Here is an 18,916-nt window from a genome sequence, read left to right as displayed (position 1 = left end):
TCCTGTAGAAATTAATATCAGGAAGAAGAGAGAACTTGCAGAATAATTTGACAGACCAAGAAATGTGACTATTGCAATTAATTCAATTTGGATAGGCTCCAGTATTTTTCTAGGAAACTGTCTTTGTGTTTATTTGAGACCATATGTAATACTTCAGTTGCTGGAGGAGCTGTTGGATAATGGATTGAATGAGCAGAAAAGGAAATCTTTAGTTTCATTGTTAGCCTCCTATTTTTTAGCTATTGCTGTGTTTAGCATGATTTGTCTTGCCAAAATCAAGTACAGAATTGATTGTATTGTGTGCATTCAAGCCTTCCCAGCATGGCATGCTTGTCTCATGGAGTTAGAAACATCATGACCTTCTGAACTGTGTAGAATAAAATGCCAGCTACTGCAAGTAAACACATCAAGTTCCTTATTAGAACATACAAGAGCTTACTCCAAAGTATTTGTTTGCTGAGTGAGTCCAGATTCTCGCTCATTTGGTTACTGGAGATGTCATCATTCCTAGCCTAAATTTCCTTCCAATCAGTTTTAGTTGTTTTTCTTAACAGCTTTGTCTTGTGAATCACTCTATCAGTCTGAAAGTTCGCCCTTATGTATTTTAGATGTCAGTCTTTTGTCCCTTTTATTAAATATGAGCTAACATGAGTTTGGTCATTGGAATTTGTGGCATATTCCCCACCCTACCTTCCTTTTCTGTAGAGTCCACATACCCTAATATTCAGTCAAACTCGTTTTACTGTCTTCTTGCTTTTTTAACTATTTGAAGAGATCTGCCAACTCTTGCATCCCAAGTGTCTCATATTTTCTTGGATTTGTATCTGTAGTGGCACTACAGTTGCCAGAAGCACTTATGACTGTGTTTACACTAACAATTAAATGTGGTATTTAAGGAATGAATTACTAAAAGCAGTGCTGATGTCTACACATCTGTGTGGTTCCATGGTTACTTCAGACTAGATTTTAACCTCATCTTCTGATGAGGACCAGATAGTTTGTATCATGAGTGTAATTTGAAGTTGTTTGTATCAGGAGTTGTTCAGGCTGTTTTGTGCCCCCAGGGGCTGAAGTGCGTTTTGTGACACGTAGATCAAAATAGTTTGACTTCCTTAGGAGATATCCAGGTTCTATGACTGGAAAGCTCTCAGTGATCTGAACCATGCAGCAAACTGGGGTCATTGGGGAAGGTGCCTCAAATCCACTCTTTTGATCTAAACTGGTCCAAATAGTGCAGACTGAGCCAAAATTTCTCATAGTACTTTACTCAAGATCATATTTATATAAAGGGTTATAACTATATTTTCCTCCTAAGTGACCCTCTAAAGCAGACTATTTTCTCTACTTCAAGATGACTTACTATTCCAAGAAGGGCTAACGGACAGTGCATTGTAATAAAACATTTGTCTTATGTATCCAATACAGCTATTTTGTTACATTTTCTTATAACTGTGCCATTTGCTTGTTACAAATGGCTCCATTGGTTTATTTTTTTCTGTTATTACATTCAAATAAGGCTTCACACAATTTTTGTTTTGGGCTAGTGAGATGTGATTATAGGAGTTTTTGCTCAAACAGTGATTGATATGCGAGTATTGTGTGACAAAATGAATTAAAGAAATGTATTTGTTTGGGACCTGTGAGAATGATAGTTTGAGATAGTGAAGTTTCAGGCTGTTTTGTCATCTTAGCTCATGAAAGTTCACACCAGTAATGTGGGGGCTCGATAGTACTGATCTTTCATGAAGACAAAGGAAGCATAACATAACTTGATTACAGAAGTAGAGAATGAGTTGAGTTGAAAATTGGCTAGATGATTTGGCTCAAAGAGTTGTGATCAGTGGTGCTAAGTCCAACTTAAAGCTGGTGACCAGTGGCACCTCCCATGGACTGACACTGGTCAGTGATCCCAGCAGTCTTGGCACAGAATCATAGACTTGGGTTGGAAGGGGCATTAAAGATCATCCAGTAGCAACCCCCTGCCATGGGGGAGGCACCTTCCATTAGAACAGTTAGAGCCCCATCCATCCTGGCCTTGAACACTTCCAGGGATGGGGTGATCCCAGCTTCTCTGGGCAGCCTGTTGCAGTGCCTCACCACCTTCTGACTGAAAGAATTTCTTTCTAGTATCTCATCTAACCTTACCCTCCTTCAGCTTAAAGTAGTTCAATTTCAAAGACTTTGCTGTAAGAACAGGTTGCTTACCCCCTCATTTACATACATTTTGTATGTGTCAGGATACATATATATCCTGGACTGAGATATAAATGTGTGCAGAATATCTCATTCCAAATGACTGCCTACTGAAAGTGCCTCAGTACTTTGTAGTGCTCAGTTGAAGTTCCCATGTTCCACCATGGGATGATGGGTCCTGATGTCCAACTTGGGAGAGTCACACCTTTTCTGTGGGTAGGAAGAGTTTCCTGGTAACCCTCACTTGTGAGAATGTGAGGTTTTCATTTCCCTGGAGCTGTGTATTGCTTTTTTACCTGTGAATGGCAAATCTAATGAGCTAAAAATACTAAGCTAGTAGTTTGTAGTTTAGCATAGTGCACACATTGCTGCAAGATCTGCTTGGAAAACAGCTTTCATCTATATTTCCCCCATCTCTGTGCATTTTTATAATCCCAGTGTTAAGTTCTTACTTTCTCACTAATCTTTTGTTACTTTGTTGGTAGTATGCATGCACACAAAACTGGCCAAAGCTGGGTTTAGAATACTTGTAATAATTCTGTCTATATGTGTTTTGCCTTTTTTTTTGGTACCATTTTAATTTCTAAGGTACAATACCTGCAGTTTCATTGTGGATTTCAGAAAAAGAACTTCCTAATGGTTTTTTTGGCTGTGTAAATTTGTTGTTATATGAACTATGAGGGGAGGAAGTCAAATAAAGTAGTAACAGTAGCTCTTTATTGCATATTTACTGCTCAGTGTGTCTTAGTTTTCTTTTATTTGACTTTGTTTTGGGTTAAAAGATTCTTATAAAACCATATGAAGAATTTAAATTAGTAATGTAAGTCTGCCACACTTCTTTAAAGTCTTCTCGCTTTTAGCTGTTGGGTAACAGATGGAAGAATAATACTAGATAACTTCCACAGGAGAGAGTTTGGCAGATTGTAACCTAAAAGGTATTTTTGGAGATGTATCATATCTGAAAGGTTATTGGTAAGATTGCAGCATAAGTTGCTTGTGAACCTAAATCCTATTAAAAGTCAAAGGAATTTAAGCTTCAGAGACTACTGAAAATTTAGCCTTATGATATTCTTCTGTTCCATAGGTTTATGTTTTTCCATGTCCAGATACTCACTGATGTGTCTAAGCAGCGTTGACATTTTATGCTTTCGTGCATGTGGTTGTGTAATGTAGCTTAAAAGAAAATAACACTGAATCAGAGTATGAAATTTAATAAATCTTATTATGATACTCAGTAATGTCATGAGAAATAATGCAAGATATAAAAAGTTGTATTGTTTTCTGGATCCAGTGAGTTGCCTACATTAATTTTAAAATTTTTAGCAAGAAATTAAAATTCAAAATGTACACTTCCAGCAGGACCATATTTCTTCCTCCTGTTTATATCAGAAATGAAAAGCTTTTGTCCTTAAATAAAGTAGCCCTTGCTAATGGTTTGTGTTGCCAGCATATGATGGAATAACAAACTCTTGATGGACAAGGAACATTCAGGTTCACCTGATTGGTTTTCTCTTTAATTCATACAGCTCAGACATACTTTTACTTTCAAACTATGTTTCTGTATGACATATTTTTCTGGAAATAAGTGTTGTGAATTGCCTTCTGACAGGATAGCTTATCTTTTGAAGTATTGTACTGTGATCTTTACCTAATGTAATGCATTTTTACAAAGAGAGAAGCTGTCAAATTTGTCTAACAGTTGTAACATGAGCTCTGTTCTTCAGTTATGGTTTTACAGCAACACAAATAGCAATTATACAGGTTTAAGATTTGGAAGGCTAGGCTGTAAACTGAGTGGAATAATCTGTCTAGGAAAAATTATGCAAATATTTTTGGTCTTGGGTTTTTTGTTGTTGTTGTTTCATTGTTTTGGTTTTTTTAAGTGGATCAGTTTCTGATTCGGGTTTGTCAGTAGATGCCCACACACAGGTCCTGCTTGCTTTGAGGTGGGAAAGGGTAAGACTGGGAATGAGCAGTGGAGAAGTCTTATTTTAAATTGCCCTTGCTGCAGAAGCTGAAACTTGGTATCATCAATTATCCTATTAGCCCATGTGATGCAGCATGTCTGAGACACCAATGACATGGTTTGTTGAAAATAGGGGTTAGAAAAGTAAGTAGAAAACTGAGCACTGTTTCCTTTGAGTTAGCTGAGAAATTAAGGTTTTTTGAAGCACACTGAGTGGAACTGAAGACATGGGTAGGTTGTTCTGCTTGTCTTCTTCAGTTATCTGAAGACTTCAGTTATCTGTGACTTCCAGCCGCACGGGGAAGCTTGTCTGGGGGTCACCTACAGCCACTGTAAATTGGACTCCTACTTTTGAATCCTCCTCCCTGCTCTTCTCCATGGTAATTTCTAGAAGACTATACCCAGCTTAAGAAGCTAAATGAGATCTGGATGCTGCAGATTTTAGCTACATATCCTGACCCATAAAGATGATTGTACAGATGCTTGTTTCTTCAGTCATTATACATAGAGGTATAGCTAAGAGTTGGTAGTTGCAGTTGTCCTGAGGATATATTTTTTTTCCTGCGTCTCCCCATGTTCCAAAAATATTACTTCAATGTTTTATAATGTTCATGGATACTCATTGCATCTTCTAGACTTCTCAAATATGGGGTACAAATTTCAAATCACCTGAATTTTATTCAGATTTTAGCTCTTACATTGAAGTAGTACTTTTGGACATTTTAAAAATAACAACTTTTGCAATTGAAAATATGATTTTGCAATGGAAAACATTTTCTCAACTCAGAATTAAAGCTGTCTAATGGCATCCCATCTCCTCCAGGCATTCAATTTGGCAAAATTCCATTTTTAAGAACAAAAAGATGAAGAGCTCAGATGCCTAGTTATGCCATCTTGCTGCTTTTCTGGACCTGACAGTGCTGTGGTAGGCACAGCTCTTTGGTGCAACAGTGATATGGCATAATTTGCTGTTCTTTGAGACTGCTTTTGGAGGGTCTTTGTAATTCCTTCTTTCTTTATGCAGCTGAAGAAATAGGGGTCTTGTGTAAGTAACACCAGGTACCATTTCACGCCGCAAAGTAACAATTGTACCTCAGCATGCCTTGCCATGAAGTCTGTCAGGAGAAACATGATCAATGAGTTTAGTTTAGTGAGGGAGTAAATGACAGTGTAAGACAGAAATGAGTATAAAAGGATTTTATCTGGAGAAGACCCATTCTTTTATTCTGTAGAACATAAAGCACTCAGCTGTGTATAATGTGAAGGTAGAATGGGCATAGGTGTTAGTTGGAGGCATCACAATAATGATTTTTTGAGTATGCATCTTTTTCTAAATTGAGTTTTACTGAGTTCAGTATTATGGAGTGGCATGTGACTGCAGTAACGGTTTTAACTTTGCATTGAATACATATTTAGTTACTAAAATTGCTACTTTTGAGATTCTTTCAAGTGTTAGCACCCTTATGTGCAAAGGCCTGTAGCTTGTGCATAGTCTTACAGTTCAGACCTGACACTGTGAGATGGTCGCAAAACCCTGACAGAAAAATCTGTCATTCATGGGTGTTTTGCCTTATTTATGTGTACTTGGTTAATACACATAATAGTTACAGCAGAAATATGATTCTTTAATTTAGTTTACCATCCACAGCTATCTGAGGGAAGAGAGAGACAGAGATGCTCATCCTGTGTTTCAAAGTCTTGAATCCCTCACAATACAGCAGAAGTTTCTGGTATGGTGTTTTTTTGTGCTTCCTTTGCTGCTCATACAAACTAATGGTATCTTGATGTGTACCTGTATCTGTAATCACAAACAGCACTTTACTGGACCATCACAAACTGCAGAGTGCATATAGCTTTTTGAAATAGGGAACCAGGCTCAGTCCCACCACCAGACGCAGACTCAGACTCACTGTCTCCACTTCAGTCAGGTGTTTGCTTCAAAATCTCTCCTCTTCTCCTTCTTATGCCTCCTGCCAATTACTGTACTCCACATAAAGTAACTCATCAGATTTTTGAATATTTTTTACCCTTATTTCAGCCCACTCCACTTGTTCAGCCTTTCCCAGATTCTGACTCACATTGGCCATGGGGAGAAGAAGCATAAAATACCTCCAAATGCTTAGAGGCCCTCTAGACTGGACCATCGTGTTCCTTTGCTGATGTGCAAAGTTTTAAAATTGCTTTAAGAATTTGTCTCATATTTTCTCCAAAAATATGATGAATACCTTAGATTAAGTGATCAATACCTGCTGCTAATAGTTTTTCTCTGTTTCTGTATTTTTACTGCAAGAAGTAGCATCCAAGTCATTGGAGATGATCAGGCTGGGAAGAAAAAAGAGGTGTATTTTTCACTTGTGCATGTTTCTTTGATGTGGATGGTTGTGCCTGAGCTCCAGGGTTTTTTTGGTGGAGGGAGGGGGTAAGAGAGTATACCCAGCATGGCCCGCTGTTGGTGTCATGAACCCAAATCTGGTGTGAAATAGCATTCTATGCATTTATATTGGGCCTGAGCATGTATCTGCCAAAAGGTGTGATATGCATGGTCTTCTCCTGCTTTGTTTGCTCCTGCAGTCAGGTCAGTCAGATGGGCTTGCTTTTGGCAGCAGTATTGTCAGAGAGTGGGTTAAGCAGGCAGGAACACAGGGTTAATGGTATAGATCTTACAGGTATGGAGATCTGTTGGATAGCATCTGCCTGAGTAGGGTTATCCTGCTTCTGGTGCTTCCTGTGTGCCCCCAGTCATGCTCTTTCACCTTACGGTTGGTCAGCTCAAAAAAAAAAACCTGGCAAAACCAGAACCATTCTGGGTTATATTTTTTTTAATCTCTCTGGTCCACATCAGCATCAGATATTCTGTCAGTGGTGGTGCAGAAGGAGTATAAAGTACACAGGAGGAAGGGGATGCCTACTTCTGTCACCAGCTAGCTTTTGGGTTGGTTTAACTGTAATCCTGGACTACAACTAATCCTGAGAGAAATGTCCGTAAAAGTTCAGCCTCTGTGTTAGGAAGACATATCTGGCACAGGAGAGGCCATTATGTCAGTATGATCTGCTCAATGACAGCAGCCCAGAGATCAGTATGTTTTGAAACAAAACCTCTGTTTGAACTTCTGCATTCATCTCAGTTGGCATCCCTGCCCCTAGGATACAGAGTTATGACAGACGTCAGGTATGTCAATTCTAATTTCCCTAAGCCCTCATGTGGAGATAGAGAGTTTGCCTGGCAATGCCAGTTTGCAGTTTCCACCTCCCTTGCTGCTGGCAGCTTTGTGCCACTGCAGTGCCCTGCCCTGTGGGTTATGCTGGCTGAGCTGCTGCATCTGACTGGTGTCCAGAACTGCTCTGCAAGTGGTGCATTGGTGTAATTGAGAAAGGTGTCAAATGTCTTGCAGGGGAAGAGTTGAGTGCCTGGGAGAACAGGACAGAGGAAAAGGGGTAAACGGAATTCCTTAAACTTAGTTTCTTGCAGAAGTCCTTATATTGTAAAAGCACAGTAAATTTCAAGACATATTCTTGACATTCCCTTACTATAAGAAAGGATAGTGTTTCCCAGATGCCAGCTTGCTTGACTATTGCAGAAGTCAGAGAGATCCAGCTCTGGTACTTGGCAGAGAAAGGACCCCTAATCACGTCCAGAATGCGAAGTCCCTTTTCTGTAGGTCAGTTCTGAAAGGGGGAAGGAGGAGATGATAGAAAGGCATTCAGAGCAGCAGAAACCCTCAGCTTCCAACTCTGAAGGAGAACTTGGCTCTTCTTCAGTGAATTTTGCAGATCTCAGCTTACAGGGAGCAGTGGTGGGAGGTCAGCCTCATAAGGGGAACAAAATGAGTTAGGTACCCCGATGCATGGAAAGTTTGAGGCCCCTCAGTGTATGTAGAAAGTAAATCATATGATCACCTTGATGACCATCTCTGCACTTCAGTCATATCACTATGGGTTACTGCTTCTTCTATGGAGTTTTTCTCTTTTCCTGATTGTATTATGCTCAGTTTTCATCTCATAGTGCTTTTGCATGCCTTCCTTTCAGCAGTTTGTTTCCTACCTTTCCTGAATACATTCCTACATAAAATTGATTTCAAAATATCTTGGATACCATTTGAGGTTTTCTGTGGTGCTTTTTACCATTTTCTCAAAACAGAAGCCTTTGAAAAATGTAGACTTTAGAAAAACAAAGTGGGTTTTTTGCTTGCTTATATGATTTCTTTTTAACTTGTTGAACAGTTTCAGCAGGTACTGTGTGTCTTCAGAGTATCCAGCTTATGGAACCTGGCAAGAGAAAAAGGGATTTGACTACTTAGTGTGTTTGTTCTCTTGTAATTTGTTTAATTTACATAAACTGGCATCAGAAATTTAATTCTTGTGAGTATACTGGATAGGGTAGGTCTTAGGAGATGGAAGATACTGTTGCTGTAGGAGGTGGCTCTATCATGTCAAAAAGTCTGTTCAAGAACAGTAACTCTTCTTTTTTTTTGAAGGGGAAAGAAGTGGAATTTTTGCTTTCCAATCTTGAATGTTCACTTTCCTCTTTGACATTCATAAACTTTTAGGATCATCGTAATTTAGAGAAACAGGTCTTAAATTATGCTGCTAACTTTTCATTACTTTCTTGTGACATTGTTCTGGTAATATTCTCTGAGGTTATTTCTTAAGGTTTGTGTTAATAATAAATGAATAAATACAGTCTGCAGCCAGCAGTTCTGCTCTTCAGTGCTTTTGGAGTTGAAACTCTTGAAGTTGAGGAAAAAATAATTTACCAGAAGTGGCAGTACAATTTCATATTATTTGTGAGCATGGAGCCCCACCACTAGCTCAGCCTTTCTTAAGCGCCTGTCATGTCATTGAAGGGAACACTTTTTCCTCTGGCTGTGTGATCCTGCCTTCTGTTAATAGCCCCTACTGGATTCTTCTTTTCCCTTTTCAGGTGGATGAGCATGTTGGTTTCTTTTACCATAGAGCTGATGGAACATCAAAACTTATTTGAGGCGGGACAAAAATACGTAAAAGAGTTTTTGGTCTGCAAAATGCTTCTACCTGGGGCAGTACTGGCTTAGGATGATTTAAATGAATCATGAAAATGTGCCTTGCTTGAAGGAAAAAACACACTTCTAAATCTGAGAGATTTCTTTCTTAGTGTGCTAATAACATCTCAGAGCAGTGTGTTATATTTGAAACTACAGTGTTTCAATGTAAAAAATTAAATGACAGGAGCTAATGTGACTTCCATGAATTACACAGCTTACTACAGGGGAAAATATGAAGATGTTGGTAGGGGATGAAAGTGATGAAAGTGAAAGTGACCTACCTTTCTTTGATTTATATTACATAAGATACAGTAGCTCACATGGGATCTTTTGTCATGATTTTTTGCAACAGTTTTCTTTGTGGTACCTGATTTTCCCTCTGGTTAAATGTTTGCTATTTTCTATTAAAACAGTGATTGTCTTTCATTAAAATAAGATGCAAAGTGAATTGTAAGGCTTGTATACTTGTTTACTGACAGATGAGAGGAACAGACTTGCACAGCTGCAAAACTTACATTTGAAAGACTAGTGAATGCCGGAAAATGAGTTGTCTCCTGGTCTCCCATCTGCTGTGTTTGCTAAACTTTGATTTCGAAATTTCCACGTTATGATATGTCTTAGTAAAAACTGATGTCTGTCTGCAAGGGCTGAAGTTATAAAATTGTGGTCCTGTGTATTAGGAGAACCTAGCATCCCATACTTTTCTCCCCAGAAAACGGAAAAGTTCCAAGCCGCAAAGTGGTTAAACAATGGTGATATATCATTTGCAAGTCTAGTATGGTGAATCAAAAAGTTAAACAAAAAATACTTTCAAGCTAAATAAATACAGTTTAGAAGTTGTCATAGGAGAATGAGAAATCGTTACTCTTGAAGATAAGCTTTATGGGACTGATGTACTTTAAAGATGTAAGTAAATTTAGTATGATTTCTTTGTTTTTCTCTTCAGTAAGAACAGGAAGTAAAAGAGGAACTAAAATTATAAACATAGACTAATACAAGTTAACATATATTTGATTAAATAAGAACTCATCTGGTACTGCATGTTTATGTGCATCTTTAAAAAAGCAGTACTTATTTGAGACTGTTCCCCTTTCAAGTTTTTTAATAGATGTTCATAAGCATTGCAGGAATTCTGCCTGAGTGTGTTTTGTGGAAAGAACATGGTGAAAAAGCTTTTGTAATAATAAGGCAAAATCTCCAGTTGCATTTACTTTCCTCTCTCCTGTTTTACGTATTTAATCCTGTTTCATGTATTTAATCCTGTTTCATAACAAGCTGCTCTGACTCAGTTGAGGTATTAGTCTATAATAATTCTCATCAAACTTTTGGTCTAGTTACTATTTTGTTTATATATAAGACTAATTTTCAGAAATGTGTGCTCTAGGCATGTGAGGTACTTCAAAAAAATAATTAACTTTCAAGGAAACTTACTTTCAAATGTATGAGAACCTCTTATCTATTTTCTGTAAGTTTGCCCATTGTGTTATTCATCTTAATAAAAGTCAGCTGGGAGTTACATGGATTTTTCATTAAAGGGATTGCTAAAAGATTTTAAACATAGGGCATGAAAGTTTTCCTGTTACTCAAGTATCTGAATTAGAGTTTCTCAGATAAATCCCACAATCATAGCAGAATGTAAATCTCATATTAGTCCCTATTAGAAGTACTTATTACAAAATGATTGCAAGATACAAATCTTTCTGTGCATTCTATACTTGTATTAAATAATTCCCTGTCTAGATAACCCCTGTACCTAGTTTGGTGTCCATTTGGTATTCTGTGGGCCCCAACTGGGTTTGGTGGGATTATATTTTTATAGACAACTGTGCAAGTCTCCCGATAAGGAACAAGTCTAACCAATTCTGGTTTTAATTTTGCACTTCAATAATCAACTTTTTATTGCCTGTGCTTTATTGTGTCTTTCTCTGTTCTCTTATTTCTGTTCCATTGCACCTTATTTTATTTCCGTTGTGATTTTCCTCTTTGCCTGGGTTGCCTTTTTACAGAATGCTTAGGAGGTTACAAAAAAAACTGACAAATTTGTGGTAATGTTTAAGATAGAGTATTTGTGTTCCACAATCATATGGAATGCTTTGAATGTTACAGGTGTACTCAGATTGCCTAGAAAAGTACATTGGCATTTGTCAGTATTGGCTTGTAACTGTGGGAAATGCTAAATGTCTTTACTGCTTTTAAGATTTCTTTTACAAATCTATGGAAGAATTAGGGATGTAGGGTCTCTGCAGTAGGAAGGGGCTTATCTTGTAGAACAGAGGGTTGTTGAACAGAAATAACCTAATATTTTTTCTCATGGTTGGATCCTTTCAGTATTTTGCTGACTCAGCCTCTTGCTGCAGTGGGAGTTTCTGTCAGTGCCCGTTTGCTATCGTGGGGATCCGTAGGTGTGATCTGGAGGGCTCAGCTGTGCCGGGGTCAGTCTGACGCTGCCTCCATGGAACCACTGCCCCCAGAGCTGCCTGTTCCTCTGGAGCCTCGCTCTTCTCTCTGTTTTCCTTGCAGTTCCTCATTTCACTGCCACATTCCATAGTTGCAAAGCAGTGCTTCATCTCCAGCTCTGTTTCCTCCTGCACCAAATGAGTCCTGCTTGCCTGAGCCACAGCTCACCTTGGATAAAAGAGAAGTCTTAGTGGCAGTCTGCAGTGGAGGGTGTGTTTTTAATAGGGCCCTGCACTCAGTAGATCCCAAGAGCTCTCCTGAGGTTTTGCATATACAGAGTCACAGCTGTTCTTCCATTTGGTTAACTGATAAATTTAGAATCTGCCCTGCAGGTGACCCAATGTGCATGTGAGTTTTACAGTCCATGACATGCAGTGCTTGCTGTTGTTAATGTGACTGAGCACATTTAAGTGTGCGGTGTGTGCAGTGGGATTTAAGGAAGGGGAAAGCTCAGACTCTGCTGTACACGCTTCTGTCTTTCCTCTTCTTGGCAAGAGAAACAGCAAAAAAGTTTTTGTGGGAGAGGAACAGCAAAAAAGTTTTACCTCAATGATGAAGTGTGTTATGAAGCTTTTTCAGAATGTACACTTGCCTTGGAATGTTCTTTAGCTGACAAGCTAAGTGGTTTTTCAAGTAAAGTCTTGTGCAGCTATTACCATAAATAGTCATATGCTTTTTTAATGCATGAGATTTTTTTTTATTTTAATAATGGTTGTACTTTATGACTGCATTTGCATGCATTACTCCCTGTAGTTCCATATGGGAGCATTAAAAAGTCAAATCACTATTACTTCAAATGTTTCTATTTTTGTCAGTAGCAAGATACATTCCAGTTATTGATAAACCTCTTTCCTGCTCAAATTATAAGTTACCATTTCCCACAAATGTGGTAAAAACTCCCTTACTTACGCCTATCTAAATGAAGTTCGCTGATAGTGGGGATAAAAAAAAGAAACATATAAATTTTCCTGTGTGGGAAAGCATTTATGGCACATGCCAGATTTTTGAATCTTCAAGATTTTAATACAACTTGATGAACAAAATTTAATCCTTTATACGCAGGATGGACAGTAGAGATGTCCTCTGCCTAAAGGAGAGCAGTAATTCTAGCTGTTTGATTCAGAACACCTTTTCCTACAAGGTCTGTAGCAAGGACACTAAGCTCCAGATATCCTTGAACCTTTTAATATCATGGTTGTGTATTTGCATGCAGTGACATTGAGGACCAAATGACATAAACAGACACGAGCAGGCACGTGCATATGTTTACTGAAGAATGACTGCATAGGCTGGGTTTGACAGAAATCACCTGGATATTTATAAGCTGTCTACTTCAGCTTTGCTTGTATGCTGTCTCAGTAGACATCTCAAATGTTTAGACTATCTCCCACATTGAAGCAAAAGCAAAGGTACCTTTTGGGGGATGGATATCAAACTGTTTCACGATAAAGGTTTTAAGTAGTACAACTAGAGCAAGAGATCTGATATTTATTCATCCTAGACCTCATGTCTATTGCCAAGATAAGTAAAGTAAATGCTGTAAGCATTTAGAGAAGGAGAGGTTGGCAAATTTTCAGAGGTGGTGTTGTAGGTCATCTTTTCTTTTTTCCTAAGTCAATGACATTTGAAATTTTATAGGAAGTAAAAAATGCTGCCTCTCAGAGAAGCTGTTGAGAGGGATTTTGCCTGTGTGGACTTAGGAAGACCAGGAGCTGAAATATGCTCTGTTCACAGGTGTGTCAGCAACTTGTTCTGTGTACCAATTCCCAACCATATGTGCTTTTTACTGTGTTGCCTTTCTGTCATCAAGTTGGAAATTGCTGAACCCTGTTTTTCAGGTTTCCTTTAACTTCTGGGATCATAGCCTGATTCAGGCTGAAAGGGATAGTAGTGTATCATACAGTTCTGACTCTCTTCCCGCTGAAAGGAGGGTCAGAACTTGTTACAAACCATATTACTTGGAGCACTGTCCCCTCATGTCTTGAAAGCTTCCATAGGGGGAGATTCCATAGCTTATCTGTTCCAGTGCTAAAGTATCCTTAAGACTGTTTCAAGTTCCATTTACTCAGCCTCCTTCTGGAGCCTGTCCTTTAAATCATATCAACACCCATGAACATCAAGCCACTTGTTGTCTTGAAAAAATTATTCTCAAGACTCATTCAAAATCTGTCCTTTGTGTAGTCAGACCTTCATCTAGCTGTGTTCCCTGCACTGCTTGTACTGCAGTGACTCTTGTTAAGGCTCAACTTCCTTAGCTGCCATTGTAGCCCAGCCTTTTAAAGTGACAAACACTAGCTGTATCTTCTAACATCACAGTATCTTGCTGAATTATCAGGTATTGATTCTTAACATCATGGCATAATCTGTCAGGGTACTTTAACGTTAATGCATATCAGGCTCTTGCTCATGATTAATTTTTAGTGCATTTTCTGTCATACTGTAAACTAAAGTTCTTGGTGGTATTTCTGTTGGTTTGTTCTCTGTTTAGTGAAATACAGGGTAATCTTGCTTTTGGTGGCAGAAATGATAGTCTGAAGGATATTGCTGTTTTTTACAGGTGATTCTTACAGTATACCCCCTTTCTGAATACCACTAATTCTTTTCTTCAAAACAGAGTAGTTTTAAAGTGTCTTTGTCAAAACACTTCTGACTTCTTAGTTATCTTAAAAAAATCAATGATGATGTGGCAGTTTCAGTTAATAATCTGAAAATGGTGGTTTTTTATGTAATGCAGTCAAAACAGAGATTAAGGGAGAGACTGTAACTTTTTTTTTTTTAATTATTCTTTAAAAATCTTCACATAAAAAACACAGCTAGTCTATGCTTTAAGAACCCTAGTACTTTTCTGGAATCTTAATGCTGTCTGCAAAGCTTGAGCTATTTTCTTTTTCTAGTATTTCTGCTCTGGAAAACAGTTTTACATAAATCTTTATATGAACCTGAAGCCGTCTCTGTTACCACTAGAGCATTTGTCTAGGTTGCTCTCAGAATCAGTACTTGAAAAAGTACCAGACTGGTGCAGGATCAGTTTGATAATTCCCCTGTCATGTTCCTGGGACTTAGAGATGCATGTTAGAGAAAATGTGCTGTACTGAGACTGGGCATGTGAGTCTCACTGGCTTTGCTTCAGCACGGGCCGTGCTCTGAGATGTTTGTGCTGGGTCTCCCTTCCAGTGGGCTTCAGGAAAGCAGTGTAGTATAGACACACCGATGGACCCGAGCTGTTATGTCTGAAAAGTTCTAGTGGTAAGCCTGCAAGTGTGTGATTAAGTCTGCCATGTTCCACCATTTGGAAGAAGCTGGACTGGGATTTGAAAGCATTGGTAACCTGGAGTTTACTTCATCGATTTGGGCACGTTTGCTGCACCATGGGTTGTGTGATCTGTAGTATTGTTGTCATCTGGAATTTTCCACTACGCAGGATACCTTCATTCTCTCATTACGTTAGATAGCAGAGAGTTGATACATGAAACAGTGGAGAGCTGATTGTATTCAGATCTTATTTATGGAGTGTTTTAAGGATATTTGGGAGAATTGAATGTGATAGGTGAGTAACAAGTCCTTGATGCTGAATTGCTATGTGTAGGCCCAAGGAAATACCATAGATCAGGCTTATGTGTCAGTTGTCCTGACGAGAATGAAACAATGTTTATAGTACAGCCAGGAAATAATTGAAAGTGACTTGGTTTTGTTTTGGTTTTTAATAGAAATGCAAGCATTGCAACACAAATTGATTTGTGGATTGGACAAAAGATGGCAAGATGAGGAAGGGAGGGTTTGGGGAAAAGAGTGATTAAACTTGATCCATTTTTTTTCATTACTTTTAAAATTTGCTGTCAAATGAGAAATGTATATCATAACTTTAAAAAAGTATTTCCTTATTTACAAATTGCAAATATAATACCTTTGTGAATCAGGTATCCTGTTTCAGTATAATAGCTCTTCATTTGCAGATAGGTCCTTAATGTATACAGCATTTAAATATGAATGACAGTGAATAATTCAGGTAAATACTGTGTAGGGGGCTGTCTTTCTTATTTAAGTAACTTAGTGCAGCTAAATAGTTTTGTCATGTATCTAGGCATAAGATTTTGAATTAGTGTTTGCATATTTGGCCTTAGCTGAACTTCTACAAGATTTTATTATTCAGCATAACAGGTGAATGTTTTATGTTCTAAACTGCTTAAAGTATAAATCTGCTGAAAATCTAACCCATCTGTCTCAAACAAGCAAACAAGACACCTTCATCTCCCTATGGAACCAAATAAAAATATCAGGCAGGTAAAGGGTTTGCTGAAGAAAAAGGATAGAATGGTCTGCTCTTGATTAATTGCAAGCAAACAATAATAAGAAAGAAAGGATGTCCTAACAGCCTTTTGGTTTCACAAATTACATTTTAAGCATGAACAATTCTATTGATCATTTTCTTTGAGGCAAAAACTGTAAACAGTCACTTAATAGTATCTCTAGGGTGAATGAGCCTTATTGGATTAAGTAATGGGAATATCCCATTGCACCTTTTTTCTGTTCAGTGCTCAATTTTTATTTTACTTTGCCTTTCATTTTACCTTGTTACAGTCCTTATTCAGTAATCTATCCACATTTGATAAAGTTGTTAATCCTGAGTTAAATTTATGCTCTGCAGAACTGTCACATGCTTCTGAACATCAGCTGAGAATCATGCAGATTTTGGATTTTTAAAATTCTAATAGAATGACAGTTTGGTATGAATAGTTTGGTAGGCTAAAGCCAAGGTGAATTAAAATATGTGGCATATCTCTGAACTTACTGAGATGTGATGTTTTAATAGAAGACCGTAACAAAATATTTCATGTAAACCATATAAATAATTTTGCATTCTTTTAATACAATGAAATAATTTCTTTTAATTAAATAGCAAACAGTGTGCTTTACCATAACAAGCTGGTCATTAGGATCATGGGAAGATGCAGCCAGTAGTGGTAAGGCATTGGTCTCTTGATAAATGTTTACTGTGGATCCAAAAATGACACTGTGAAGCTGGGGCTGGTGGAAAGTATCTCCTTGCTGAGGCTATTGTACATTATCATGTGTCATGTTTCTTCAGTATAGGTGAAATGAGTCACTAATTGAAGGATGGAAGTCTCATCTGACCCAGAAAAAAAGGAGTACATCACCGTGCTATGCTGCATCCTCCTGGGTTACTGTTCAGAGGGCACTCTTAATCTTCTCAATTCTGTATACTCTTGGAGAAGATAACAGTGAAAGCTTAATGTTAATTCATGTTTCTTTAACCCAATGCAAAATGAATTAATTTACTATTTATTAATCACTTAGAGAGTGTATTTGGAATCATGTTTGACCTGTGGGTTTCAAAAAATGAAATGTAACTAGTAGCTTGCAATAGGTTAAGTTTTGCTCTACTTTTTAAAAGTAGGAATCACTTAATCTCTTATCTCTAACAATGTTACTGGTTCATTATAAAGCATTCTTTGATATATAAGTTTTGATGAGTCTAAAGTTGACTTTTAATTTTGTGAAAGAATTAAATTAAGGGCTTTTTTCATTGGCTGATTGTTAGGCTAATACAGTCACATTCAGTCCCAGATGGGGAGCTTCAGTTGAAATGTTAGAAGTCAAAATCAGAAAACAACAAATACATTGGTTTGGGTTTGGATTTTTGGGGATGATGAAAACCATGACTGTGATTGGGTGTACACTGTGAGTGAAATATGAGGGGTAAAAGTGTACTCCTAAGGGCATTTAGGACAATGCTGCTACCAAAAAAGGTGGGGTTTTCTTACTCTCTGTACCTGTGTTTGGGCTGCCTCCCTTTCACTGGTCCTAGTGTTTGCGGAGCTGTGTGGTAGGTCACATCAGCTCACTGAGGAGCTGAAGCTAACTCTTAAAACAAAAATAAATTATCTGAAATGGGCTGGGATGGTTAGAAGGTGTCATCTAAGGGTATTTGTGGGTGCTTGTGTTATGTAGAGGCTTCCATAAAATCAGTCTGATGACAGTTAAGGATTTCTTAGATGAAAATCAAAGTTGGAAATGGTATGGAGCTGAATAAGATGAAAAATGGTTTAGAGATGGGGTGGAGACCCCAAAGACTCGTGTTGGGGTTTTTCTCAATTTTAGGTTTGAAGCCTGCAGTTCCTGGCTTTGATAGCATAAAGGTACTATCATGTTTTGCTTAGTGTGACCTTTTATTTGCACTTTTGCATAGCTGGTGGCCACAGACTGTACAGGGAGTGTCTGGTAAGTGATGTGTTTTCAGAGGATCCTGCAGGGGGGAGTTGTACAAACTGCAGTTTCACCTCCTTCGGTGTCAGAACTGATTATAGCAGTCCTGTAGATGTGCTACATGGCAGATCCTTCTGAGATGACTGTAGTGTATGTGATAATCCTGATTTTTCATTCATACAAGTTTCCCAGTGTAGTTTGCTGCAGGTCTTTACAAGTATTTGCCCCAACTCCGTGGGATATGGAAAAGCTAGTGTTGGGACTTTTTATTCATGTTTGACTAGTACTTTGGTAATTAATAATTTTAAAAAATAAAATATAACATGGTAAGGGTCAAGTAAGACAGTATTAAGCTTTGTAGACTTCCTTGATCTGTTCTTCTTTCCCATTATCCATTCCTGCCTTTACCAATATATCTGTATATGGTAAATGAGATGTACTGTAACACATCTGTTGCAAATCACTCTTTTGCTTTAGCTTTTACCAGATTCGTGCATCTATGAAAATTCCTCCAAGAATTCCACACATATTGGAAGCTAGTTTGTTACATGGAACTGGTAAGTGTAAAAACTTTTCAGTAAATTAGGTCATTATCTTGCCTTGCTAATTGAGGAATTTTTGTTGTATATTTTTATAACTAATACAGAAGTGGTTTTAATTTTATTACTAACACAATGCAAATATATTTTGTTCTTAACAACAGGACTTAAAAGTTGATTACAGAATTTGTGTTACTATTTTTCATCTGCCGATTGTCTCTGCTGGTAGTAAAATATGGTGATTCCTTTATATGAGTGTCTTCTGTTTTTTTCCACTGATGAGCTCAGTCTTCTCCGTGTTTCAGGCCAAGATGACCAAGGGCAGATCTAAGTAGATATCTGAAAGCAGTGGAGAATTTCAGATACAGACTCTTACACAGATTGATAAGCCCATTCTTTTTCTGAAAAGAGCACTTTGAAAGGATGCAGTTTTCAAACTTACTCTGTTGTTCTCTAGTGGTACACTTGAAGATTGATTTAACCTCCTGAACAGATTTCCCTTATCTTTTTTTCTT

At 37.9% G+C, this 18,916-nt stretch overlaps 1 protein-coding gene across 3 annotated transcripts in view; it reads left to right on the top strand.

Moving 5' to 3' along the window:
- FAM135A (family with sequence similarity 135 member A) overlaps positions 1 to 18,916 on the top strand; it is a 65,189-nt gene that overhangs the window by 5,370 nt on the left and 40,903 nt on the right. For all 3 annotated transcript variants that reach the window (XR_004081793.1, XM_031057592.1, XM_031057593.1), the window contains exon 3: positions 18,340 to 18,419. Coding sequence is in view for 2 of the 3 variants with exons in the window: in XM_031057592.1 (XP_030913452.1) it covers positions 18,340 to 18,419 (80 nt within the window). In the remaining variant the exon portion in view is untranslated. The remainder of the gene's footprint in view (positions 1 to 18,339; positions 18,420 to 18,916) is intronic.

The sequence above is a fragment of the Geospiza fortis genome, unplaced genomic scaffold (genome assembly GCF_000277835.1).
Source record: "Geospiza fortis unplaced genomic scaffold, GeoFor_1.0 scaffold264, whole genome shotgun sequence".
NCBI lineage: Eukaryota > Metazoa > Chordata > Aves > Passeriformes > Thraupidae > Geospiza > Geospiza fortis.
This window is presented reverse-complemented; position numbering and strand designations above follow the sequence as displayed.